Raw genomic sequence first — 27,891 nt, 5'->3', positions numbered from 1 at the left:
GAGCATTGATGGGAATTGACCATTGATCTTTGACATTGAGCATTGATGGGAGTGCCTCACCTTGAAGATGTCATGGCGATGGTGAAGGATTAAGGCATCTGACTGAGGCTTGTTCTTACTGTAGAGAGCATAAAGGCCTAAACTTTCTCTCTGCATATAGGGGGGGAGAGTTGACAGTCACAACAGGAATATTCAAGGTATCAACTTCAGTAGCAAATTCAACAAATCAACAGAGTTATAGAACTCAAGCTTAACATGTAGAAAATGTGAATTAAGAGACACGAGCAGGTGAACTGTAACTCACGTGTCTCAGAAAGCAACGAGCCACTCCTAAGGGTTCTGTCTGACAGGCCTCCAGCTCCCTGAGGAAGAAATGGCCGTGGAAGTCATACAGCTTCTCCAGGTTTCCAAATATCACTCCACGTTTGCCCCGCAGGTCCTGGGGCACGTCAGTCCTCTCCAGTAGGGGGAGGTAATGCATCAGGATGTAGCCCAGGGAACGCACATACTCCCTTTCTGTTAACAGCAGCTCCTCCATGATCCTCTGCAGCTTCCTACAGAGATATAAAGTTACACCAACAACACAGTCAAACACAAGCTCTCATGTTCAGTCCTCTGAAAAAATAATACATGTCTGTAATGTACCTGTGCCACGTCAGTGCAAGCTTAGAGACAGAAAAAGCAAAAAAGGATAAAAATATATTGAGTCGTTCTAAGGTGAAGGTCTTGCTCAATTAGTAACTCACATAACACTGCCAGCGTTCTCCTCTGGACTTGCCAGAGATGTTGTTCCCTCACACCTTCTCACTGATGAGCTAGTATTCCTTGAAGAGGCCTTCTCTGCTCCCTCTTGGCCACTACAGGACTCTGCTGAGCAGAAGCTACCATGCCGTGAGATCTGAAACTTCTGAGCAGCCTGCAGGATCCGGCAGGAGGGTTGCCCGTGGGAGCAGGACGGTGTTTGGACCCGAGCCTCAGACTGACTGGACATGGCGGTTGCACACGAGTCCTCACTCATGGACCGGCCCAGGCCCCCGCGTTTCCACGGGAACCACTCACAGCCCACCGTCTGTGAGTCTGCAAGGGTGGCGGCCTCTCTTCTCCTCCCTCGACAGGCCTCTCTCCTGCTGGGCTCCCTCTCCACTCTCCTAATGGATTTGATACGTGGAGAAGCCAGCACGGTGGTGGCCTTTGACCCTTTACAAGGTCTGTTATTCTGAGGCTTGAAGTTGATATTACAGCAAGTCACAGAGTTGTTCCTGCTCTCCAAGATCCCATGATACCTTTCCACCATAGAGCCTGTTGGGGGATTGTACCAGTGTGGTGGACCAGGTCTGGGCAGTAACAGAGCTCTATCATGATGAGTCACTGTCTGAGCTGTGGCCTGATCCTCACCATGTCTATGTTGTTCATACCAGGAGCCTGTGTTCCACAAGGCCCTCTCCACATCCTGTAGTCTCTCCTCCAGTTGCTGCCTGACCTCCTGACACTTGAGCCAGGCTACATTCCACACCCGCATGCCCCTGGAGCCCCTCAGAGCACACGCCTGGGCCTTCACCTCCTGGAAGCGATCTGGGGAGAACTGGACAAAGCTCTCCTGGTACATCTGGAGTGTAGAGATATCATCCGTCTCTGGGTGTCTGCCAACCTGTTCCTGGCCCAGGTATTCTCTGCAGTCTTTGGCCAGTTCAGTAGCCTGGAAGAAAGAGGCAGAATACCTATTCAAAAACCTGAAAGAGGCATTGAGAGGCGATAGTCATTTAAGCTTCATTACTTTTTCCTATATTCCTACAACATGTCAACATCAATATGATATGCTATAAATGAGATGTAAACAGCAATTGTGGAAAAATCCAACCCACCAACCTGCTCACAGAAGCTGCAAACAGAGACCATAGTCTCCAGCTCACTGGAGCACCTCTCTGCCCGTGAGAGGGAGTCAGCCAGGCCAGACTTGAAAGTGCACACCATGGTCCTGAACACCTCAGTCTCAGGGTATGGAGATGGGCCCTGGATCTTCTCTGCCTCTGTCACCAAGACCATAGCCTGGTGCTTCTGCTCCTAAAAGATAGTAACAGACAAATTAAACCATTCCCCCTTGTCCAAGAAGATTCCAATGAAACAAGTGTGAAACAGTGTCAACACCTTGCCGTGGTGTGGTGGAGAGAGAATGAATGGAGAAAGCCGGACTTACATTGGCTTCAGAGAGGAATGCTCTGAAACTCTGGAGAGTATGTGCAACCTTTTCTCTGGAGTCCTCCACCGATTCTGCTTCCAGCAACCGCCGTTCCCCTTCGGCATCAAACCATTCCCTGATCTACATGAGGAGGAGGATTATAAAAATGTTATACCCCAAAACATGGCGTAGTCATATAGTCAGTTAGTTCTCATCATGCAATATCGTTCTTACAAGAACAGCACCTGGATGAACCTTACATAACAGGTATACAGTATGTACTGTATATGAGGAGACTCTGAATGTACCTTAGAGAAGTGGCCCTCCATTTCTCTGAGTTGGAGTAGGTATTCAAGGTGCTCCAGGGACATGTTGGATCTTTGCACCAGCATGTGGGCTTGCTCCTCTACATGGTTGTACATATAGGTCACAGAGTCTACAGCATCACTGTACAGAGAGGTCAGAGGTTAAGGGAATAATACATTGATAATCTTGTGAAGGAGCCTCTCAATTGGCCCAGCCATACTAAACAGTGATAGGTAGTGGTCTCCCGAGTGGTGCAGCGGTCTAAGACACTGCATCTCAGTGCAAGAGGTGTCATTACAGTCCCTGGTTCGAATCCAGGCTGTATCACATCCGGTAGTGATTGGGAGTCCCATAGGGCGGCACACAATTGGCCCAGCGTCGTCCGGGTTTGGCCGGGGTAGGCCGTCATTGTAAATAAGAAGTAGTTCTTAACTGACTTGCCTAATTAAATAAAGGTTCAATTAAAATAAAATGTATACCTGTAATCCTCACAGTGAGAGTATCTGAGGTCACTCTCCCTCCTCAGCCTGGCCAGCATGGCTCCGCCCTCCCTTTGCAGAGCGACCAACCGGCTGTCCTCCAGAACATCCTTCATCAGCGTTCTCTGTTCTAGAATACACCTCTGTACATCCTGACACACATGGAGAGAAGGGTTTCAGGATAAACCAACATGTTTTCAGTAATACAGTGTCGTCAAGGTTAAATTCATTACCTGCACTTTGTCAATCTTACGACCTCCCTCTAGTTTTCTGATGGCCTTCAGTAGCAAACCTGAAGCCTCCTGGAGATCTGACATGAAGGGATGAAGTTTCTGAAAGACAAATGTACTGTTCATCAGACATCAAAGCAAAACAACAAACAAGAGTTCTCTAGTGTCTGTCTATTGCTCTAACTGTCCCACCTGATGGAGCTGCAGCAGGTCCTGGTGGCTGTAGGACAGGGTGTCCTCTAGGGGTCTAACTGATGGAGCTGCAGCCAGTCCTGGTGGCTGTAGGACAGGGTGTCCTCTAGGGGCCTACCTGATGGAGCTGCAGTCAGTCCTGGTGGCTGTAGGACAGGGTGTCCTCTAGGGGTCTAACTGATGGAGCTGCAGCCAGTCCTGGTGGCTGTAGGACAGGGTGTCTTCTAGGGGCCTACCTGATGGAGCTGCAGTCAGTCCTGGTGGCTGTAGGACAGGGTGTCCTCTAGGGGTCTAACTGATGGAGCTGCAGTCAGTCCTGGTGGCTGTAGGACAGGGTGTCCTCTAGGGGCCTACCTGATGGAGCTGCAGTCAGTCCTGGTGGCTGTAGGGCAGGGTGCCCTCTAGGGTCTACCTGATAGAGCTGCAGTCAGTCCTGGTGGCTGTAGGACAGGGTGTCCTCTAGGGGTCTACCTGATGGAGCTGCAGTCAGTCCTGGTGGCTGTAGGACAGGGTGTCCTCTAAGGGCCTACCTGATGGAGCTGCAGTCAGTCCTGGTGGCTGTAGGACAGGGTGTCCTCTAGGGGCCTACATGGTGGAGCTGCAGTCAGTCCTGGTGGCTGTAGGACAGGGTGTCCTCTAGGGGTCTACCTGATGGAGCTGCAGTCAGTCCTGGTGGCTGTAGGACAGGGTGTCCTCTAGGGGTCTACCTGATGGAGCTGCAGTCAGTCCTGGTGGCTGTAGGTCAGGGTGTCCTCTAGGGGTCTACCTGATGGAGCTGCAGTCAGTCCTGGTGGCTGTAGGTCAGGGTGTCCTCTAGGCGTCTAACTGATGGAGCTGCAGTCAGTCCTGGTGGCTGTAGGACAGGGTGTCCTCTAGGGGTCTACCTGATGGAGCTGCAGCCAGTCCTGGTGGCTGTAGGGCAGGGTGTCCTCTAGGGGCCTACCTGATGGAGCTGCAGCCAGTCCTGGTGGCTGTAGGGCAGGGTGTCCTCTAGGGGCCTACCTGATGGAGCTGCAGCCAGTCCTGGTGGCTGTAGGGCAGGGTGCCCTCTAGGCCGTAGGTCAACTGGCTCCCCTCCACCAGCTTGTGCAACGCCTTCAGTGATGTCACTACATCAATCTGTCAGTGACAGTCAGTGACATCAGACAGCAATTCTCCCAGAATACATTACAGTAACTGTTCATGAAATGATAAGCCTGATGGAAATCATTAGAGGAAACACTTGATTCAGATCTGACCTGTTGTCCAGGACATTTCTCTGGGCGATGGCTGCTCTCTTTCTCCACCAGGATAAGGACACTGTGTACTGCATGGGGAATTTGCTCCTGTAACATTCTCAAAATATGAGACCTCACAACAATAAATAGTTATCAGTAAATGCATTATCCTATACCTGTAGCAGTGGAGGCTGCTAAAGGGAGGATGGCTCATAATAATGGGTGGAACAGAGGGATGGAATGGGATCAAACCATGTGTTTGATGTATTTGATACCATTCCACCCATTCCGCTCCAGCCATTACCATGAGCCTGTCCTCCCCAATTAAGGTGCCACCAACCTCCTGTGACCTGCAGGTAAAGCTGAGCACAAGTCAGGGGAGTGAAGAAAATAATAAACAGAGGGAAAAGTTTAGTTGAGTTCAGTATAATATTTAGCAAGTTGCTATCCTCTTGATGTGATTTTGTGTAGTGCAGATCCCAATATGACCAGGAAGATGTCAACTCTTTCTTACCTGAAGCATCAGCAAGGCCTTATTGAACTGTGATGGGGGTGGATTCTGCCGAGCATCAATAACTAGTGTCAGTCCAAGTTCTCTTAGTTCTCTCCTAGAAAATATGAAGATGAAAACAATGAATTAATTTTTATTTTATATTTTATTTAACCTTTTTTTAACCAGGTAAAACCCATTGAGGTTAAAAACCTCTGTAGCCTGAACCACAATGCACAATGCATATATACCTGATTACAGAGTGCAGGTAGAGCAGCAGTTTGCAGAGTTCCAGACTAGACACTGAAGGAGATCTCCATCCTTCCTGGTCTCCATACACCTCAACCACCAACCGACCTGTCCTGTCTCTGCCACCTAAATATGGGAGAGGGGAACATGAGGATCTTTCACTGAACAGAGATGTCATCCACCTCTGTCTCTAAGGCAAACCATGTAAGGGGGTTTCCATACCAGTAAGACATGCTATTCCCATCTGGAGGGGATGAGTGCTAGGTTCCTCTGTGTCTGGTGCCTGGACCTTAGACCTGGAAACAGCATAGTGACCCGGAGGCTGCTGGGTTGTCTCAGGGAGAGGGGCCGGTGGAGGGGTCTGTTGTCCGTTTCTAACAGGCATGGAGGGTTGGCGAGCCTGGGAGACATCTTTAGAGAGGAAGGATGATACAGAGGGATGTAATAAATCAAATTAAAGTTTATTTGTCACGTGCCGAATACAACAGGTGTAGACTTTACAGTGAAATGCCTACTTACAAGCCCTTAACCAACAATGCAGTTTTAAGAAAAATAAGTGTTATAAAGAAAACATTTTCATCCAGTACGAGGTGAGTAATCGCTGTCCTGATTTCCAGAAGCAATTTTCTGCCGTAAGATACGGTAGCAGAAACATTATGTACAAAATAAGTTTCGAATAACGCGAAAAAACCACATAATAGCACTTAAGAACCTGTAAAACGGCAGCCTTCTCCTCCGGTGCCATTCATTTTTTAATCAATTGTGTTTAAAACAAATCACCTTTATATATTACAGAATAAGAAACATATTTCATGCTGTAGATCTCTTACCTTTGGGCAGTCTCCGCCTGTTCATCTTTGGGGAAACCAGTCCAAAAGCTGTGGCGTTTTTACATTGCACTACATGTAAACTGGGAATCTTCTCTGCAGACGAGACAATATCCCTCCTAATTTTTCTTCCTTGTATCACTACTTCACACTTCTCTGATGTGTCCACAACAGTGGTCGACAGAGAAGAGGGACATCTCCCATCGTTCTCTATAGTGTCACTCAGGCCTTGTAAAATTCCACTGGATATAGTGTTACTTTCTCCAGACTTCCTACAGGTAACAGTGCTAACAGGGGGAATCTGGTCATGATGTCCTGGGTCTGGATGGCAGCACTGCTGGGAGACACCAGGACATAGTTCTTTGCCCTCTAGTCCCAGCCTCCCCTCACATGGACTAGCCTCCTCCAGAACCGCCAGTGTATTCAGTGTATTGTCTCTCTCAAAGGTAACAGGGTTCTGCAGCGCTGAATGGTAAGACTCCCTGTACCGGCACCTGAGCTCCTGTGCTTTGGACACCTGGCCCATTCTCCTCCTCATGCAAGGGGTGCAGGGGGGCTCCTCGGAGGACCGGATGGTCCGGCCGCAGTGTAACTGTTCCCTGAGGTGCTGGTTGGGGGCCAGGGCTTGGGCCAAGGACAGGGGCAGGGCTGGAGCCAGAGGGACACCAGGCCTGTTAAGTGGAACAGGCCTAGACATGAGCTCTCTGGGATATTTGTAACTGTGAGCCCCACTGAGGAGCAATGCTTCTTTCTTGTTAGTGAACTCCACCAAGTCCACGTATTCCCCCTCAACCTCAGAGGTGTTGTTGCTGCGGCTGTCCCATGTGTTGGGAGACACCCAGCCTATGGGCTTAGCCATAGGCCCATCCTGATCCACCTTAACCAGCCGGGAGCAATTACTGTCCACCAGACGCAGCGACACCGCAATGCCATGTTTAGCAGGAGAGATCCTAGTCTCCACAGAGTACACAGGTGCAGGGTGAGGCAGGACCAATGAGGGCCCGGGCCCTGCCACTACCTCCTGTTGAACAGCAGCCGGAGAAAGAGATGATGAGGCCATAGTTCTGGGTTTATCCACAAACTCAGGGAGAGTCACCTGCGCCCATGGCACCTTCACCATGCCCTGGTCTGTGGAGAGGACACAGTGGCTAAGTGGAGTACCGTGGCGGCCTTGGTTGAGCTCCCCTAGCCAGTCCTCAGAGAAGATGCAGGGGTAGGAGGTCTCAGGGATGGGTGTCTCCTCCACCTCCACCACCTGGCCCTGTCCGTCCTCCAGCAGGCTCCGGACCACGATGCGGGCGGCCTGCTCAGAGAAGGGAGCAACCTGCAAGTAGAAGTCCCCGGGGCACAGAAATAGGGGGTTGATCGGGGCCAGCTGGATCACCACTTTCTCATGCAGACACAGAGGCCAGCCCTCACAGCAGAACACCACATCAGAGTACTGGGCCTGACGGGAGAAAATGACAGACATTTCTTTACCATTTAATTTGTCTTTACAATTAGCAGTACAAGACAGAGAGAAGTTGAAGGCAGTTGCAATCTTTGTAATTGACCTAACTTTGTTTTGCATAGGTGGTCGTTATTGGAGCCTGTAGGTGTGTATGGTAAACTGTTGCAGTATGTATTTTTTTGTATAGCTGTGCATCTGTGTTGATGAGTATAGCTCTGAGGTTGTTGACTCACACAGGCAGCCTGCTGAACACTCTCAAGGATGTGTTTGGCCGGGATGAGGAAGTCCAGTAGACACTGGAGGGCATCTCCACGGAAACGTTCCTCTATTACCTGGAAGAGCTGGCTCAGGACAGTGGGGGCTGTGGCCTCAAATGGGGGAAAGAGGGCTGAGAGAGTGTTCTGGATGGACCCGTCCAGAGACTCAGGGTTCTATTAACATAAGAAACAGCACAAACAAAAATGTAAATATTCAACAACAACAAAGACAATGACCAAGAAAAGCTCAAGATAAAGATTAGATACAGGCAGGAGTTTTTTTTCTTTCCCACATACAGTACCTTCAGAAAGTATTCATAGCCCTTGACTTATGCACATTGTGTTGTGTTACAGCCTGAATTCAAAATTGATAAAAAATCTCTAACCCATCTACACACAATACACCATAATGACAAAGTGGAAACCTGTTTTCATACAATTTTGCAATGTCTCATTTAGTATTCACACCCTTGGGTCAATACTTTGTAGACGCACCTTTGGCAGCGAGTAAAGCTGCGAGTCTCCTTCCACACCTGGATTGTGAAACATTTGCCCATTATTCTTTTCAAAAATCTTCAAGCTCTGTCAAATGGATTGTAGACCATTTTTAGGTCTTGTCATAGATTTTCCAGTAGATTTCAGTTAAAACTGTAACTCGGCCACTCAGGAACATTCACTGTCTTCTTGGTAAGCAACTCCAGTGTCAATTTGGCATTGTGTTTTAGGTTATTGTCATGCCGAAATGAGAATTCATCTGCCAGTGTCTTGTGGAAAGCAGACTGAACCAGGTTTTCCTCTAGGATTCTGCCTGTACTTAGCTCCATTCGGTTTATTTTTTATCCTGAAAAACTCACCATTTCTTAATGATTACAAGCATACCCATAACATGATGCAGTCACCACTATGCTTGAAAATATGAGGAATGGTACACAGTAATGTGTTGTATTGGATTTGCCCCAAACATAGCACTTTATATTATGGACAAAAATTGAATTTTTTTGCCACATTTTTTTCAGTATTCCTTTAGTGCCTTGTTGCAAACAGGATGCATGTTTTGGAATATTAAATTCTGTATAGGCTTTCTTCTTTTCACTATGTCAATTAGGTTAATATTATGGAGTAACTACAATGTTGTTGATCTATGCTCTCATATTCTCATATCACAGCCATTAAACTCTGTTTTAACTGTTTTGAAGTAACTATTGGCCTCGTGGTGAAATCCCTGAGTGGTTTCCTTCATCTCTGGCAACTGAGTTAGGAAGGACGCCTGTATATTTGATGTAACTGGGTGTATTGATACACCATCCAAAGTGTAGTTAATAACTTCACCATGCTCAAAGGGATTTGTCAGCTTTTTTTTTTACCCATAGGTGCCCTTCTTTTCTAGGCGTTGGAAAACCTCCCTGGTCTTTGTGGTTGAATCTGTGTTTGGAATTCTCTAGTCAACTGAGGGGCCTTTAGATAATTGTATGTGTGGGGTACAGAAATCAGGTAGTCATTCAAAAATCCTGTTCAACACTATTATTGCACGCAGAGCGAGTCCATTATGTGACTTGTTAAGCACATTTTTACTTGTGAACTTATTTAGGCTTGCCATAACAAATAGTTTGAATACGTATAGACTCAACACATTTCAGCTTTTCATTTTTTATAAATTTGTAAAAATGTGTAAAAACATAATTCCACTTTGACATTATGGGGTGTTGTGTGTAGGTCAGTGACACATTTTAAATTCAGGCTGTAACACAACAAAATGTGGGAAAAGTCAAGGGGTGTGAATACTTTCTGATGACTACGGTGTCATATATCGCTGATTTGAACATCTAAAAGCAGCACTGCATCCCTTAAGGTCATAAAATACACAGTCACCATTGTCTGCTATCCTCTGATCCTGGCATCCTTCAGTATTTTTCCAATAAGATGTCACACCCCACCTTTTTTTTGTTCTTTTTCTTTTCTTTTTTTTGTTCTTTTGTTCTTCATACAGCACAATCCAATAAACGTTCACCAGAGACAGATGTTGACAACAAGAGGGCAAAGTTGCTGTGGATGTCAGGGTGGCTACAGTATCACGGGGGACATTGAGCAGCATAAGAATCATACAGGCAGATACCAATTATCCATAAACAGACTGGGGGTCTCTGCTAGAGAAGAGGCCTGGTTTATGGTTTCACATTCTCTCTGATCTCATCCGAGTGGCCCCTTCACCCATTTTAGGCCCTGCTTAATTTAGCTTTGTGAAGGCCATGTGTTGGCTGTGGGAGGTAAATGTACATGTGCGTGTTTCTCATTTCAATAGACAGCCTCTGTAGGAGAAAACATTGTTATGTGGTTTCTGGTGCAATGACGTTACAATGCCTTGCCAAGTTACATGGTCTGGTTTCAATATAATTGCAGGGATATAATGACTGGCAAATGTTACTAGACACCACCGTCTTGATTGTTCAATTATATTTCAACAAAGAGTAGGCATTTCAATAAATATGCTAAACGTAATGATGAAGCGATTTGATCAACAATAGGCTACATCTGTTTCCTCAATGGGAAAATATGTTGCCTGCTTGCATCTCTGCTCAGTTTGTTTTGAATAGAGAAATACCACTGTGATCATTCCACAGACCACGCCACATAACTCAATGTATCCCAGCTGTGGTGTGGAGGTGGAGAGAGGGTCTGGGCGTATCAGGGTGGGACCAGAACGATCCCCTCAGACCTCATCTGGCTAACTAGACTGCTTCCCGTCCAGCTCTCAGTTAGAACACCTGCTAGTCTATGGTGGTCAGGAGAAAAACCTACCCTTTCACTAACCTCTGCACCCAGTAACCCAATCTGCTATCTGACTGCTCGATTTGTACACTTTTATGTAACAGTCTGACTAGGGTTGCAAAGGCAGGACATATTACTGGAAACTTTCGAAGTTTACCTGTAAACTACCAGAATGTTGGTATCTTTCTAGGATTTTATGTAATCAATCACAAAACATCTAGTGGCCCTTTTTTACAGGTGTCTGTAATTATCTTTGGCCCTCTGTGTGGCCTTATCACATGTAAAATATATGAAATAACTAATTATGATGATTTTTAAAAAATGTATTGACAAAGCTGTAAAATATTATCCTAAATATCAACTTAGTGAATACCGTTGGTGTTTAACATGAGGTTTTTAGCATTAAATACTCTTTATATATATATTTTTTACACACCTTTATTTATTTTAATATGCCAGTATGTATTTGATGTCAATGTTTTGGCATCAAACTGGTGGCAGTTTTGAAAAAAGTCAATAGTTGGAAGAGAACCATATGGTCTTTCTACTAGAAACTCATGGACAAAATGGACACAGGTATAAAAAATGTATACTACTGTAGACAGTGCCTTGCGAAAGTATTCGGCCCCCTTGAACTTTGCGACCTTTTGCCACATTTCAGGCTTCAAACATAAAGATATAAAACTGTATTTTTTTGTGAAGAATCAACAACAAGTGGGACACAATCATGAAGTGGAACGACATTTATTGGATATTTAAAACTTTTTTAACAAATCAAAAACTGAAAAATTGGGCGTGCAAAATTATTCAGCCCCTTTACTCTCAGTACAGCAAACTCTCTCCAGAAGTTCAGCGAGGATCTCTGAATGATCCAATGTTGACCTAAATGACTAATGATGATAAATACAATCCACCTGTGTGTAATCAAGTCTCCGTATAAATGCACCTGCACTGTGATAGAGTGGTCTCGGAGGTCCGTTAAAAGCGCAGAGAGCATCATGAAGAACAAGAAACACACCAGGCAGGTCCGAGATACTGTTGTGAAGAAGTTTAAAGCCGGATTGGGATACAAAAAGATTTCCCAAGCTTTAAACATCCCAAGGAGCACTGTGCAAGCGATAATATTGAAATGGAAGGAGTATCAGACCACTGCAAATCTACCAAGACCTGGCCGTCCCTCTAAACTTTCAGCTCATACAAGGAGAAGACTGATCAGAGATGCAGCCAAGAGGCCCATGATCACTCTGGATGAACTGCAGAGATCTACAGCTGAGGTGGGAGACTCTGTCCATAGGACAACAATCAGTCGTATATTGCACAAATCTGGCCTTTATGGAAGAGTGGCAAGAAGAAAGCCATTTCTTAAAGATATCCATAAAAAGTGTTGTTTAAAGTTTGCCACAAGCCACCTGGGAGACACACCAAACATGTGGAAGAAGGTGCTCTGGTCAGATGAAACCAAAATTGAACTTTTTGGCAACTATGCAAAACGTTATGTTTGGCGTAAAAGCAACACAGCTCATCACCCTGAACACACCATCCCCACTGTCAAACATGGTGGTGGCAGCATCATGGTTTGGGCCTGCTTTTCTTCAGCAGGGACAGGGAAGATGGTTAAAATTGATGGGAAGATGGATGGAGCCAAATACAGGACCATTCTGGAAGAAAACCTGATGGAGTCTGCAAAAGACCTGAGACTGGGACGGAGATTTGTGTTCCAACAAGACAATGATCCAAAACATAAAGCAAAATCTACAATGGAATGGTTCAAAAATAAACATATCCAGGTGTTAGAATGGCCAAGTCAAAGTCCAGACCTGTACCCAATCGAGAATTTGTGGAAAGAACTGAAAACTGCTGTTCACAAATGCTCTCCATCCAACCTCACTGAGCTCGAGCTGTTTTGCAAGGAGGAATGGGAAAAAATTTCAGTCTCTTGATGTGCAAAACTGATAGAGACATACCCCAAGCGACTTACAGCTGTAATCGCAGCAAAAGGTGGCGCTACAAAGTATTAACTTAAGGGGGCTGAATAATTTTGCACGCCCAATTTTTCAGTTTTTGATTTGTTAAAAAAGTTTGAAATATCCAATAAATGTCGTTCCACTTCATGATTGTGTCCCACTTGTTGTTGATTCTTCACAAAAAAATACAGTTTTATATCTTTATGTTTGAAGCCTGAAATGTGGCAAAAGGTCGCAAAGTTCAAGGGGGCCGAATACTTTTGCAAGGCACTGTATATATTAGTACTTAAAAAAAAGTTATTCAAGTATAAATGACCAAAGTTGCGATAGATTGCAATAGATTTTCTGTTAAGTACCGAAATTACTGAAGATTTTCCAGTAACTTTGGTAAAGTACCATTAGCTTTGCAACCCTAAGTCTGACACAAGATACTAGACCTCCTCTAAAAGCCTCTCCCAAGTCTCTGGAAAGGCTTTAGGATTCTAAGGACCAGTTCCGCATATAACATGGACACTCCCTCTTGATCTCTCCAAAGACAACGATCATTACACTTCTCGCATGACTGGGCCACAGCTCAGAGCCTCAGACACACACCAACAGTGGTGGGCTCATGATTATTTACAATAGATGATGTACTTTAGCTGGGAAACACTTTGGGATTTTCATCTTATGAAGGTTGGATCATTGTCTTGGAAAAGCTCTGTTGCCCCTGAAGAAGATAGAAACACCTGCTACATGGTCAAGGGAGTTTCTATGAAAGATGTGTTTTGTTCCAAGCATACCTTTAAAGTTATGGCAAAATGGCTTAAGGACAACAAAGTCAAGATATTGGAGTGGCCATCACAAAGCCCTGACCTCATTCCCATAGAAAATGTTTGGACAGAACTGAAAATGAGTGTGCGAGCAAGGAGGCCTACAAACCAGTCAGGAAGAATGGGACAGAATTCCCCCAACTTATTGTGGGAAGCTTTTGGAAGGCTACCCGAAACGTTTGACCCAAGTTAAACAATTTAAAGGCAATGCTACCAAATACTAGTTAAGTGTATGTAAACATCTGACCCACTGGGAATGTGATGAAATAAATAAAAGCTGAAATAAATAATTCCTTCTACTATTATTCTGACATTTCAGCTTTTTTAAAATAAAGAGGTGATGCAATTAGTGGTTTTAGGCTGGGTTTCTGTACAGCACTTTGTGACATCAGCTGATGTATGAAGGGCTTTATAAATACATTTGATTGATTGATTGATCCTACCTGACCTAAGACATGGAATTTTTACTAGGATTAAATGTCAGGAAATGTGAAAAACTGAGTTTAAATGTAATTGGCTCAGGTGCATGTAAACTTCCGACTTCAACTGTATGAGATGCAGGGCCTGATGTTGGGTCAATAGAAAACCAGGTCTGGGGCTGACCTGACCTAAAAACATTTTTCCAGCACCTTTACGGCCTCTGAATAAAGCCCTTGTGTTATGTCATACTATGGTTGAATGAGTTGATCTCCACACTTAAAACAGCACTGCAGGGCAGGTTACTTATCAAGGCATGATAACAAGCCCTAAGGAAAGCATGACAGGTAATTTATTGGTCGTTTGAAATGAAAAAAAAAGAGAAGAGCAGCCGAGGGTCTGCAATGTGGGAAAGTAGCATTAGCAGGGCTAGCACGGCCATGATTCATGGTTACTGTTATGTCTGAGCAACAAGAGAGCACCCTGAGGGTGTAAACAGCAAGCCTGCCTAACGGTCTACTGCTGAGTGCTGACATTCTGCTGAGGTAGGTCTAACACTGGGCACTAAATAAATACACATCCCATCTCTAAAATAAATGGCTCGTTTCAGATGTAGTTTATTGCATTGGGATATCCCAGTGGAGGTAGAGTACATTCTTATATTTCAGAGTTGAACATTTCTCTTCACTAAACAGCCAACCTAAACAACTCTTCTAAGCCAGTGGCCAAGACGCCTTTTAAGTATCCTAAAGTATTTCAGTATGAATTATCTTGTATACAAAATGTCTCTGTAATAGGTCCATGGATAACGTTATTTGGCAGAGCATCTGAGCAATTTAACTACAGATAGGCAAAAGCTCAATTTCCTATGTTTACGTCAGTTTTTATTTTTTAACGTTCAACAAATTGCGTGGAGATGTTTAGACTCTCCTAGACCAGACTATCTTTGTGATGTCTGAGGGACAGCTTTCTGTTGGCCATCAGGAGATAACACTGTCCTGTAAGCCACCCCCAGGATGACTGTCCAAACAACACACATCATTCTCAATGGTCCCCCAGGACAGGCAGGCACAGTTTACCAAACTAGCCTATTACAGTAAGAATCTAAGAGATCACAAATACCTAAAAGGAATGGCAAACTGGACATCCATTTGCAGCTGGACCAATAGAGGGTTGTTGTAGCATCCAATCCTGTGAATTTTTGGTATCCTACATCTGGCACATTTTTCACATGTTTCTATTGAACATTTTATTAGGTGTGTTAGTTCTGTGTGACAGCGTTGGTTAGCTTTAATGATATCTTCATCTGGCATCCACTGAACAACAAACACATACTGACTTTTTAGGAATGCCCCAAAATGGAGATTAGGACAAAAGTGTGTATTGTTTAGTTGGGATGAGCTGCCTGTCAGTAACCAACCAAGATGTTATGAGTCTGTTCAGTTCAGAAGCTAAGTCCCTACCATGCATCCAAAGGATGAGATTAACATCAAGCCACAGTACACTCTTAGAAAAAAGGGTGCTATCTGGAACCTAAAACGGTTCTTTGGCTGTCCCCAAAGGACAACCAGTTGAATAACCCTTTTGGGTTCCATGTAAATCCCTTTCCACAGAAGGTTCTACATGGAACCCAAAAGAGTTGTACCTGGAACCAAAAAGGGTTCTACCTGGAACCAAAAACTCACTGAGCACACAATGGTTGAATCAATGTTGTTTCCACGTCATTTCCATAAAATGACATTTAACCAATGTGAAATAGACGTTGAATTGACATCTGTGCCCAGTGGGAGGGGTTATTCAGGACAGCTGAATAACCCTTTTGGAACCCTTTCTTCTAAGAGTGTAGTGCTATTTAGAAGGCAACTCCGTCAATAAAATATATGAATAGATTAAGACAAGCACAGTGTTGGTCATTATACAGTCCCTGTGATAGTGAGCATTTAGTCTTACAGAGACGGAAAACAATGCAAACTAACACAGCCAACTGTGAAGACAAACCCAGCCAGTTTCCTCCTTTGTGTCCTCAATCAGCTGTGGTTTTTGGGCTTTGCGCCCAGATTTAGACTGCTTACTGTAAATGTACTGGTGCGGTGTTGCAGAAATGAGATTCATATCTGTGATCTAAATAAATCAATGTCACTGTAACATTGTTTAATTGAATTGTTTAATTTACAGGCCAGTTAATAGAAGGGTCTCACTGCCGGATCTCTACAGATACTCTATCAGGATCTGTCTTGGTTTATAATCCCCTTTGGGTTTCATAAATGGTTGCCCTGAGTGTAGCAGACTGACTGCTGCACATTGACATGCTAATTCAGGTAAATGTCCATAAATGTCTTTTTTGACATTGGCTCTTTAAAAACTGTGCTTGTGTCCATAATCATGGAACTAAACTGATAAGCAAGCTATGTACAGTGAGTATACAAAACATTAAGAACACCTGCTCTTTCCATGACATTGACGTTCCAGGTGAATCCAGGTGAAAGCTATAAATCCTTATTGATGTCACTTGTTAAATCCACTTCGATCAGTGTAGATGAAGGGGAGGAGACGGGTTAAAGATGGACTTTAAGCCTTGAGACCATTGAGACATGGATTGTGTATGTGTACCACTCAGAGGGTGAATGGGCAAGACAAAAGATTTAAGTTCCTGTGAACAGGGTATGCTATTAGGTGCCAGGCACACCGGTTTGTATCAAGAACTGCAACACTGCTGCTTTTTTCCCGCTCAACAGTTTCCCGTGTGTATCAAGAATGGTCCACCACCCAAAGGACATCCTGCCAACTTGACACAACTATGGGAAGCATTGGCGTCAACATGGGCCAGCATCTCTGTGGAATGCTTTTGACACATTGTAGAGTTCATGCCCTGACTGAGGCTGTTCTGACGATAAAATGAGGTTGGGATGCAACTCAATATTAAGAAGGTAATTAATTTCTAATGTTTGGTATACCCAGTGTAATTAAACAGAGGGCAGAATTGAAAGATAACCTCTCCTTGATAACACCTGAACAAAGTCATGATACATGTTCCCTGAAGTAAATGGACCGGGCACCCACAAAATGCTGAAGGCAAATATCCTGCATTACACGGCAGAATTTACAGACAGGCATTCAATTACATACCAGTAGATCTATTCTGAGCGAATGTCTCAACATCTTGATTCACCACCTCAGATCAGAACGTGCTAACGCCCTCCATGATAACATACCAAATTACAGTGAGAGAAAATAAACACAGGCCTAATCTGTGTGGATCTACTGTCAACCATCACTGAGCCACTGAGAAGCAGACGTTATATTTAGTTGTTTCACAAGCTCTGCAAATGGGGTATGTACTGCATGCAAATACTAATTATGATGCCTTGTCTAGCAGAATGGCTTGAAGTTGGTGGCAGACCAGTAGTCTGGCATTAGTAGTGAGCTTAAAAACATTTAATTACAAGTAGGGGGTCAGTTTCATCATCTTTACTCATCCTCCTACCTGTAATTATGTCACAGCTGAACATAGTTTTATTCAAACCGGCAGTTTTCCCTCCCTCACATGATCACAGATATAACCTAGTCCATAGAGAGCCTGAATTTTATGGTGTTCCATGAGTGGCCTCAATGTTTAAGAACTTACTGAGGTAACCAGGCAAGACAGTACATACTTTTTAACGCTAAAGAAAGAACTCTTGTTTTCAGGTTGTGGTTCAAAGGAAACATGATGGTCACTTCAGTTCCTAAATCTACCTCTCCAATGTACTCTCGTCCTGAGCTATAAAGATAATAAACATATAGCCATCCCCTCTCCAGAGCCCGAGTAGCACTTGAAACAGCAAAACATTAATTCAGTCATTTTTTCCCGAAGGGATCCTTTGTGTAATTCTATGTCCTGGACTCTAAGAGGAGACGCAGGGCAACAGATTCTGTGAGTGTTTTGGGAAATCACTGGGAAATTGCGAATGAACAGTAACCTGAAACCCTCACCTTGAGTCAAAGCATTTTGCTGTGTCGCTAGCTATGTGTGCAAACAGGAAGCCCTACATGTGTGTTTGTAATGACAGAGATTATGGGGCCAATGTAGACATTTGAAGGATGTACATTTAAAAATATATATTTTTTAAATGATTTCCAATATGATGAAAATCCTATCAAAAAAGAAAATACAAAAAATGACACACATATGAAATTGAATGAAATACAGTCAAATTAAGCCATGTTGAGCAGCAGTTACAGTACCATGTCTCCTACAGTGTGTTGGTCATCCAGTTAAGCAGGGATGTACAGAGTCCAGTCAAGAGGATAATCCTTAGACAGATGGGTCTCACAAGGTGACAAACTGACCACAGTATTCTCCAATGTATCCACATTGTCTCTCATTGCTTACTGAGGAGGACAATACTTATAGAAGCAGGAAAATGTGAATAAAATATATCTATCTTTTTTTTTTAATCTTGGAGCTCCCGAGTGTTCTTCTGCTGCTGCTAATAACTCTCCCTGTCTGCTTTCTCTCTTCTGGTGTTATGTTTGTCTGCCCACAGTTTGAGAGGGGGCAGCATGACACAAGCAACTCATGCAAGCATGTAAGAGCGAGGGAGAGACAGAAAGAGAGAGAGGGAGTTAGAGGGGAGGTGAGAAGCTTTCCCTCTCAGAAGGAAATCCCTTCAAGATTATTTCTTACTTTTCTCTGGGGTTACGCTCAACCTCCGTCTCACCTCTCCCTCCCTCTTTCTTTATCGCTCCCCATCCCCTTCTCTCTTCCTCTTCCTCTCTCACACATGCACCTTTCCCACTTTCCCATTCCTTTGGCTTCCATTCCACATTCCTGTCCTCTTCTGTCCGGCAAATGAACTAAATATGCCTGTTATTATGGCACTGTGAGCAGAGAGAAGATGGTGGATATAGATACAGAGAATTCCATTCAGGAGGACTAGCTGTGCTTTCTTCAATATCGGTAATTCCATTCTGACCAGATAACTTGACCTCACATTTGTATTTGTATTTTATTAGGGATCCAACCATTATCTTCTGCCAAGGCAGCAAATACTCTTCCTGGGGACCAAACACATTAAGACACGTATATTACACACTGTCACACCACCACAACACAAAATGTATGATACCACTATACAACAATAGTACATTGTATGTGTGTGTAGAGTGCGTGTGCTAGCGCCCATGTGTGTATGTGTGTGTCTATGCCTGTGTGTGTGTCTCTTCACAGTCCCCGTTGTTCCATAAGGTGTTTTTTTATCTGTTTAAAGAAATAATCTGACTCCACTGCTGCATCAGTTACCTGATGTGGAATATAGTTCCATGTAGTCATGGCTCTATGTAGTACTGTGCACCTCCCATGGTCTGTTCTGGACATGGGGATTGTAAAAAGACCTCTGGTGGCATGTCTTGTGGGAGTGTCTGAGCTGTGTGCTAGTAGTTTAAACAGACACCTCGGTGCATTCAGCTTGTCAACACCTCTAACAAAAACAAGTAGTGACGAAGTCAATCTCTCCTCTTTTTCTCCCCAGTTTTGTGGTTTCCAATTGGTAATTACAGTCTTGTCTCATCGCTGCAAGTCCCGTACAGACCCGGGAGAGGCGAAGGTCGAGAGCCGTGCGTCCTCCGAAACACAACCCAACCAAGCCGCACTGCTTCTTGACACAATGCCCACTTAACCCGGAAGCCAGTGTGTCGGAGAAAACATCATACAGCTGGCGACTGTGTACTGTGTCCAGTCCGCCACAGGAGTCGCTATTGCGCGATGGGACAAGGACATCCCTGCCGGCCATACCCTCCCTTAACCAGGACGACACTGGGCCAATAGTACACCGCCCCATGGATCTCCCGGTCGCGGCCAGCTGTGACAGAGCCTGGACTCGAACCCAGAATCTCTAGTGGCACAGACCACTGTGCCACTCGGGAGGCCCTCTCCTCCACTTTGAGCCATGAGAGATTGACATGCATATCATTAATGTTAGCTCTCCATGTACATTTAAGGGCCAGCCGCGCTGCCCTGTTCTGAGCCTATTGCTTTTTCCTAAGTCCCTCTTTATGGCACCTGACCACATGACTGAACAGTAGTCCAGGTGCGACAAAACTAGGGGCTGTAGGACCTGCCTTGTTGACAGTGTTTTTAAAAAAGTAGAGTAGCGCTTTATTAAGGACAGACTTCTCCCCATTTTAGCTACTGTTGTATCAACATGTTTTGACCATGACAGTTACAATCCAGGGTTGCTCCATGCAGTTTAGTCTCTTCAACTTGCTAAATTTCCACATTATTCATTACAAGATTTAGTGGAGGTTTAGAGTTTATTGAATGATTTATCCCAAATGCAATGCCTTTAGTTTTTGAAATATTTAAGATGAACTTATTCCTTGCCACCCATTCTGAAACTAACTGCAGCTCTTTGTTGAGTGTTGCAGTAATTTCAGTCGTTGTCGTAGCTGACATGTCCTTTCCTTGAGTCATCAAATTAAGGGGCCTAAATAGCTGCCCTGGGGAATTCCTGATTCTACCTGGATGTTGGAGAGGCTTCCAAGAACACCCTATCTGTTCTGTTAGACTGGCAACTCTTTCTTGACAACATAGCAGGGGGTGTAAAGCCAAAACACATATGTGTTTCCTGCAGCAGACTATGATCAATAATGTCAAAAACTGTCCCCACAATCTTTTCATCATCAATATCTCTCAGCCAATCATCAGTCATTTGTGTAAGTGCTGTGCTTGTTGATTGTCCTTCCCTTATAGTGCACTGAAAGTCTGTTGTCAATTTGTTTACTGTAAAATAGCATTGTATCTCGTCAAACACAATTTTTTCCAAAAGTTTACTACGGGTTGGTAACAGGCTGATTGGTCTGCTATTTCAGCCAGTAAAGGGGGCTTTACTATTATTTATTTTTTTTAATTTTCTTTATTGTACCTTTATTTAACAAGTCAGTTATGAACAAATGTTTTATTTACAATGACGGCCTACCCCGGCCAAACCCTAACGACACAGGGCCAATTGTGTGCCGCTCTATGGAACTCCCAATCACAGGCCGGTTGTGATGCAGCCTGGAATCGAACCAGCGTCTGTAGTGACACCTCTACCACTGAGATGCAGTGCCTTAGACCACTGCACCACTCTGGAGCAAAAACTGTCCTTAAGTAGCGGAATTACTTTTGCTTCCCTTCCGGCCTGAGGGCACACACTTTCTAGTTGGCTAAATTGAAGACATGGCAAGTAGGAGTGGCAATATCAACCACTATTATCCTCATTACTTTTGCTTCCCTCCAGACCTGGCACATTAACTAATGGACAATATCTGAACAGGATTTCCTATCACAGCTGTGAGAGATAGACACCAATAGAAACTATTCTATTTTCATCACTAAAATACAATGAAAGACCATGTCTGATAGCCTAAGGAATTTGCTGTTATTGATCCACTGCTAACGGACTGGGGATCCATACAGGTGATGAACACTTGCAGGTCTAGACAAAGACCAAAATGATACATGGCATCTACAGTATGTGGACTTGGACAGTCGCTGTTGCCCTCCCAGCTACCCTACTATCTCGGTATAAAGATCTGTGTGCAAACACACTCTCCCATGGACCAGCTCTTAGATATCTCTATTTGCAGAGCACACAGAGACAGATATCTCAAATGTATGCCCATACATCCTGTACTTAATATCAGTGTGTTGAGAGATAAATAGTAGTTCTTTGAAGAAACATATTAACTAGATAACCATCTAAAACTACAGCCTGACAGACGCTCCCTCCCTCAGCCCCTTCTTAGTGTGCACTGACTGGACCATTTTTCCCGGCCTTAAATTGGAATGTTTGTTGTGTGGATAGATCTTGTTTAGACTACCAGGCGCATTATCGGGCCAATCCGTTACACAGTCAGTCACAATATGTACCAAGACCCCAGACAGGAAGCCACACTAGGGAGGAGAAGAGATAAGATAGGAGAGAAAAGTAGAGAAGAGAAGAGAGAAGAGGGGAGAGAAAATGAGAGAAGAGAAGAGAGAAGATAGGAGAGAAAAGAAGACATATCAGGGCATTTCCTTGCCCTAACTGTGGTCTGACAGGTGGAGCTGTTCAAAGAGACAGCGGTGTGTGATGAAAAGCCTTAAAACGCACAGCCACTGAGAGTAACTGTTCTTAAAAAAGTATATCTGTTCCGTTTGGCTGAGTAAGCAAACCTGGGAGGGGAGAGTGAAGGCTCATACTAACCCTGACCATTGGAGAGAGGACCCCAACCAGCACATTCCTCTACACAGATTACATTCAAAGGACAAGACGTATGTGTGTGTATGTGGTTACAGTATATGTAAGAGATGGATATATCTACACTGCCCTACCATGCAAAAAGGAAGTAACTGCTCATTTGTTAAAAAATGAGTTAATATCATTTTTGCAACATTAAATACATCCTTAATCATGTGGACAAGTATCCTGCCTCCATTGTACTGTTTTTGAGAAAATGGGGGTCATGTTAGCAGTAACTGCATAAAGTTACTGTGAAACCAAGGTAAATAAAAGCCATTTTTCTCAGTTCCACGCTATGAGCAGTTACTGCCTTTTTGCTTGGTAGGGCAATACATGCTTCCCAGTTTGCAGGTTCATTCCACAGGTCTTGTCTTACGATAGCATTTCAACTCAATAAAGGATTCAGCTTCTCCCTTGTGGACAACATGTAAGTGTTTACCAGGGCCTGGTAAACCATTCTTCCACAAAAATGAAATGAGACGTTATTAAATGTACTTGCAAGCACAAAGCATATAGTAATTCTCCATTATCCCATCAAACAACCCACAGACTGGCCAAGGGGCAATGAAGTCAATTGACCCTCAGAGAGAGCATCCTAATTTATAGTGAGGATGAGCATGTGATGATTATACTCCCATATGGTTGCATTTCACCTAGCAACCTTGTGACGGTCACCAGCCAATGTGTCCTATCTACACAAGGCTTTCCTGTTGTCTGTAATATGCGTGTAATAAGTACATGTTAGTCACTTTCCCTTGGCCTTCTTTGCTTAGTTGCTCATACTGGAGGGCAGTGCATTGCTCTGACTGTAACACATAACCCTGGGGAAGTGAGGATGAAAAGTACACTGCTGCATGGTCCTCTGTCCTTGTTAGACTCTCTCCCTACATCATCTTCTGCTAGGCCCCTGGCCAACACGAAAAATGTCATGCCACATCTCTGGCATATGGACTTACCAGAGTTAGCATGTTATGGCCAGGGGAGTTGTCCCTGGCTTTATGCATTAGTTGGCCAAGGCTTGGTCGACCTTGTATCATTGACCTGATAGCCCACGGGTGACCACAGTTCCCATGTGACGCAAAAGTAGAGTCAACAGTCACAGACAGTCCACAAAAAGAACACTGTCAGTAGTCTGCAGGTCTCTGCAACAGTAGCTTCAGTGGCTGTGGAATGGACTGTTTTCAGTTGCAGTGTTGTTAATGCTGGTCCTATGGAAACAAACTGACCTCGCACCTCCTCACTATTTTTGACTTGAAAATCCATTGAATGAATGTAAGAACCAAACACTTATCTAAAGCAACTAACACCTCACCTCATTATCATTCTATAAAGCAGTTAACATAGGAGACAAAATTCCTTGAATAAGCAATCAGTGTCTAAATAATTACAACGGAGGCCTAATAAGGAAACTCAAAGCACTTAAACATGAACACTTGTTTCACTATGACAGATATGATGAGTGAGAAAAATAGACTCAATGGGAGAGGTCTATTTTAGCAGTCATCTAACAGGCTGTGTGAGCCTCTGACCCGACATCCTAGGCTGAACCCTGACCCTGTCATCGTAAATCACCCTCCTGTTTGTATTTGTTTCAAACAGTCTGGCTTTAAAAGCAGCTGCATCCCTTTTTTTAAGATCTCACATAGCTGTGCGTGAACTTCCTTTTTTTCTGAGGCATCAAGAGTAAACCGCCCGGGGAAAAAAACTCAAGAGACCACAAAATAACTCTAGATGACAATAAATTACAAAACTGATGAGTAGGAATGTAACGATAGTGAGTTACAAGAAAGTTTAGATGTGGTCAGTACTGAGGTAAAGGGAGGCATTAGGCAATTTTCACTCACAACATCCAGCTGAAATGCCTAATATAACGTCCCTTTATCTAAGCAGGGGTTACTGGTGGATGAAGACTCCATGTTGCATTAGAGGACAATTCACCTCAGGGTAACCTTGAGTCGTCAGTGTCTGTCCTTCAGGCTAATTCACACGGAGCCTTGTCTTTGACTCATACATGTCCTCCAGAGTATCTCTAAAGATGCCCTCTCTACTAATCACCCATAGACAAGCCAATCTCATTTTAACTGGAGAATCTGTTGGTGATAAGCCATCACTTTGACCCCAACCCACCTCATACCCTGAAACTAAATCTAATATGACCCTTTTCATGGATAATATAGACTGCCAAGCCTACTGGTGGTCTCTTCCCCGCGCACATTCAGTCTGGCTCTCCCAGCATGTTCTCCCTGGAGCCTGCCAGGGACAAGTCTACTCCCTGACTCACACAGGCCCCTCCACTCCTCCTTTCCACCGCAGCTCCCCCATAGCTGTTCTCCTCCTTTTCTAATAGAACGATTGGACTGACAGTGTGCAGCTGCTTAAACAACACAACGGCTGAATGTCTTGCTGCTGCTGGGATGCACTCCTTGGGTCCTTATTTATAACCTGCTGCACAGGGGCAGTCCTAGTGGAGAGATACAGACAGCAACAGCTGGCAAGGAACAGAGAAAGTGGTATAGTGGGATATTGGGAAACACTGGAGGGAAGGAAGATATAGAAAGAAAATGGAAAGGAAGAATTGAATCATCATATTTCAACTCACTAATTGTCTCATACCTGAAAAGTTCTGGTGTTAGTTGTAATGGATTATAGGGAAATTGTAGCTCCCTCTACTGGGCTTCTGATGAATATAAGACCTAGTATTACTCAATATTCTGGTGGGGGATAGCAAGAGATTCATTTATACATTATTTATGTAAATAATGATTAAAAAGGATCTAGTGACCAACAAATGATGTGAATAGTATAGTGTTAAATACCAATGCCAGAGGGTCCCCACTGGGCACACACTGGTTGAATCAAGGTTGTCATTTCAATGGAATTACGTTAAACCAACGTGGAATAGACGTTGACGTTGAGCACCAACATGTTAAGTTCATAGGAGCATGTCAAATTGGGTGTCAAATGAAAGCTAAGAGTCTATATTTTTTTTTAGATATTAAGGCATATATAGATTTCTAAACCATTTTCTGTAAAGAAAATGTGGAATAGCAAAGGCTTTGATTTCCGGTCAAACAGATGGAAAGGATTCAACAACATCTATCAGAAAAGTCTTAAAAGGTAGAAATACATCAAAACACAACAATGCTGAAGTAAAGACCCCTGCCAACTAATATCAATGCATATTTAGTTGTTGGGAAATGATTTGCCTTCTGTAAGTTTAAGCAACATTACCTTGGGCCTTGAAATTCTGTTATCAAAACCCTACATATCTTTAAGATAATTAAGGGAGGATAATGAAAGTTCACAGAAGTAACAAGTATAGGTAGACCTATCAATTAGTTATAGTGTTTTTACTGATATAAAGTTTGTTTATGAATTATTAAGTGATTAAAACGAACAGAATTTCTGAAAAATCGGTAACGGAATTTCTGCAATTGAATTGACTACAGTGGGAAATCATAGTAGTCACAAACCACAGCTGGGTCCACACATTTGGACAGCACAGTACAGTACAGTAAAGAAAAGTACAGTAGACAGTAGAGCACACTGTAATGTATTGTACTGCACTCTACAGTACTGAACTACACTATACTGTTACATGCTGTGCTGTGCTGTGCTGTGCTCTAGTTTTCTGTACTTTGATGTTCAAACATGTGAAACATAGATGTCTATGATTGGTTCAGATAATTAAATAGTGTTTGTTCATTTATACAGTAATCATTATTAAACATGTCCTAACCTGAAATTTTAACTCACAACCTCTTTATTAATGGCATTCAGATCTTCCTGCTAACTGTCTGTTTCAGTTATCAGTTAATTACTATTCTCTCATCATAAATTTGATTGACTTATTTCAGTAATTTGGGGGGCTTCTGTATAGTTGTCTTATGCTGGTGGGGCATATTACTGTTTTAATGTTATTCCTTAATCACTATGATCAATAAAATAGTTTTTCTTGAGTGCACTTCTAACAGAGCTGAGTTTTCCTTAGTGTAAAGTGTAGCAATAGTGGCATAGCAGGAAGATTGGAATTCTGTGAACCAAGAGGTTGTGAGGTCAAATCTCAGGTGAGGACATGTTGAATACTAATTACTGTATGCATGCACAATGTAATCATGTTTGTGAGATATGTTAATTTAAAAGATTGTATGTTAAAAGCACTGTGTAACTTGTTCTAATGCCTTTTTTTCTGTGTAAAATAATAATTTGTAATTGAATGAACATATGAAACAAATTGAGCAAACGTGTCATTTTTTATTGACTGCATTTTGTCCTAGATTTTCTCATGTTGGAGCTAAATTTGGGCCAACTAAAAATATTAAATTAAGGTAACACTTTGACCAAACAGTTGAGTAAACAAACAAAAAAAGCAGTGGAACCAGTTACTTAATAATAGTTAGTTGCAACATCTAGACTTTTTTACAGTGCATAAGGAAAAGTGTGTGGGCAATGGTCAACATGTATTTACCAATTCATGACAGTCATATTTCTCCCAGTTAAAATCACACCTGACCAAGACACATGGGATGGACTAACATAATATTCTATGTACTATAGCCTATTCTATAGGCCAATGTAAAGGTGATGATCATTAATATGCTTTAGTCTTGAGACATGGATGTGATGCTGAATGTGTCTAGAAAACGAAATGATGGCCATTCCTGTACCCTTTTACAAAGGAGACATGGGATTTGTAGAGTAGACAATTTGTACACGAGTCAATGTTAAACCTGAGAAAATTAAATAAGGCTCCTTGTGTTCAATGTAACTCCTTTACGTGACAAGCAAACATGCCTTTATTCGCCGCTGTGCGAATCTCAAACAGTAAACATTGAAGTCAGCAGACTCTGTCCCGAGTAGGCTATATCCTACAGCTCCTGCTTGCAACTGATCTTCATTCTCACAAAAACTTTGCCAAACAAAATTCAACCACATACAAAACCTTTTCTGGACCAGTAGCCTGCAATAGGTTTGAGTAATTTAGTCCTATAATAGCACATTAGCACAGTATTTATAAACCCTACACTGATATATGATTTTATTGACCTGACTAACGTTTTGAATGAATGCATGATCAATTCTGAAGAAAATTGTGTGAGCAAAATGTCAAGAGTGAAACACTTACCAGCCCTTAACGTGTCTATGTCGCTCTTCATTTCATATTCATCAAGTTCCATGAGCGGTCGACAGACGAATAATCAATCCCAGAGGCTTGATTTGGAAGATAACCTTGCTGCAACCTAATCGACAGGTAGACAAATCTCTGTTGCTGCTCAGTAGGCTACAGACCCGAAGTAGCCCTGTGTGCCTCCATCTGCGCCGCGGGAATGCTTGCAGTCACAGCAGCAAGTGTGAAAGGTCATCGAGGCTCTTCAATTATGACTGACTGACAGGCCCTGTTGTTCAGGTCACGATTGGTGCCCACCCGTCTGGTGCCATGGTGTCTCCAACGTCTTTTTCGAGGTGCATGGAACGGTTTTGTGAGATCATCATCGTACTAGAGCTGATCTGTTGAAACGTACAGCTGTTGAATGTGACTTGTGTCCTTCTGCTGAATTTACAGCTTTTCAAATATAACTGAAAATGCTTATAGTCATGGCAACGTGCATAGCATGAGTGAGTCTAAGTTATTAATGGAACAGGATATGAGTGTGGGAATTGAGTGGTTCAGAATGTTGCAGTTTTTTCTTCAAAAAGAGTATGTTTCTGAACACAGGTCACTCCATTCCAAACAAGGGCATTCTGTTCTGTCTCTCCCCTAAATAAACAATGCACTGCCAAACATGGATCGGTTAGTATTCCAAATTAACTATACA

General features: G+C 43.4%; 1 protein-coding gene across 2 annotated transcripts in view; it reads right to left on the bottom strand.

Annotated features, from left to right (window-relative positions):
- si:dkey-65j6.2 (pleckstrin homology domain-containing family G member 4B) overlaps positions 1 to 27,622 on the bottom strand; it is a 33,545-nt gene extending 5,923 nt beyond the window's left edge. The window contains exons 1-16 of one of the 2 annotated variants that reach the window (XM_036947156.2): positions 27,201 to 27,622; positions 7,850 to 8,047; positions 6,170 to 7,613; positions 5,562 to 5,750; positions 5,342 to 5,465; positions 5,115 to 5,208; positions 4,622 to 4,708; positions 4,386 to 4,502; positions 3,195 to 3,293; positions 2,962 to 3,113; positions 2,485 to 2,623; positions 2,195 to 2,317; positions 1,867 to 2,061; positions 747 to 1,696; positions 305 to 554; positions 61 to 150 (exon numbers count right to left, since the gene is read on the bottom strand). In XM_036947156.2, the coding sequence (XP_036803051.1) occupies positions 61 to 150; positions 305 to 554; positions 747 to 1,696; positions 1,867 to 2,061; positions 2,195 to 2,317; positions 2,485 to 2,623; positions 2,962 to 3,113; positions 3,195 to 3,293; positions 4,386 to 4,502; positions 4,622 to 4,708; positions 5,115 to 5,208; positions 5,342 to 5,465; positions 5,562 to 5,750; positions 6,170 to 7,286 (3,726 nt within the window). In that variant the 5' untranslated portion in view covers positions 7,287 to 7,613; positions 7,850 to 8,047; positions 27,201 to 27,622. Of the gene's footprint in view, positions 1 to 60; positions 151 to 304; positions 555 to 746; positions 1,697 to 1,866; positions 2,062 to 2,194; positions 2,318 to 2,484; positions 2,624 to 2,961; positions 3,114 to 3,194; positions 3,294 to 4,385; positions 4,503 to 4,621; positions 4,709 to 5,114; positions 5,209 to 5,341; positions 5,466 to 5,561; positions 5,751 to 6,169; positions 7,614 to 7,849; positions 8,048 to 18,056; positions 18,409 to 27,200 lie in introns of those variants that run through there. The other variant, XM_036947153.2, reaches the window with a different exon arrangement.
- Positions 27,623 to 27,891: the final 269 nt, after the last annotated feature.

This window comes from Oncorhynchus mykiss, chromosome 16 (genome assembly GCF_057628025.1).
Source record: "Oncorhynchus mykiss isolate SJ-2025 chromosome 16, ASM5762802v1, whole genome shotgun sequence".
In the NCBI taxonomy this organism is placed as follows: Eukaryota; Metazoa; Chordata; class Actinopteri; order Salmoniformes; family Salmonidae; genus Oncorhynchus; species Oncorhynchus mykiss.
The sequence above is the reverse complement of the archived record's forward strand: the minus strand, read 5'-3'. Positions and strand labels throughout refer to the sequence as shown.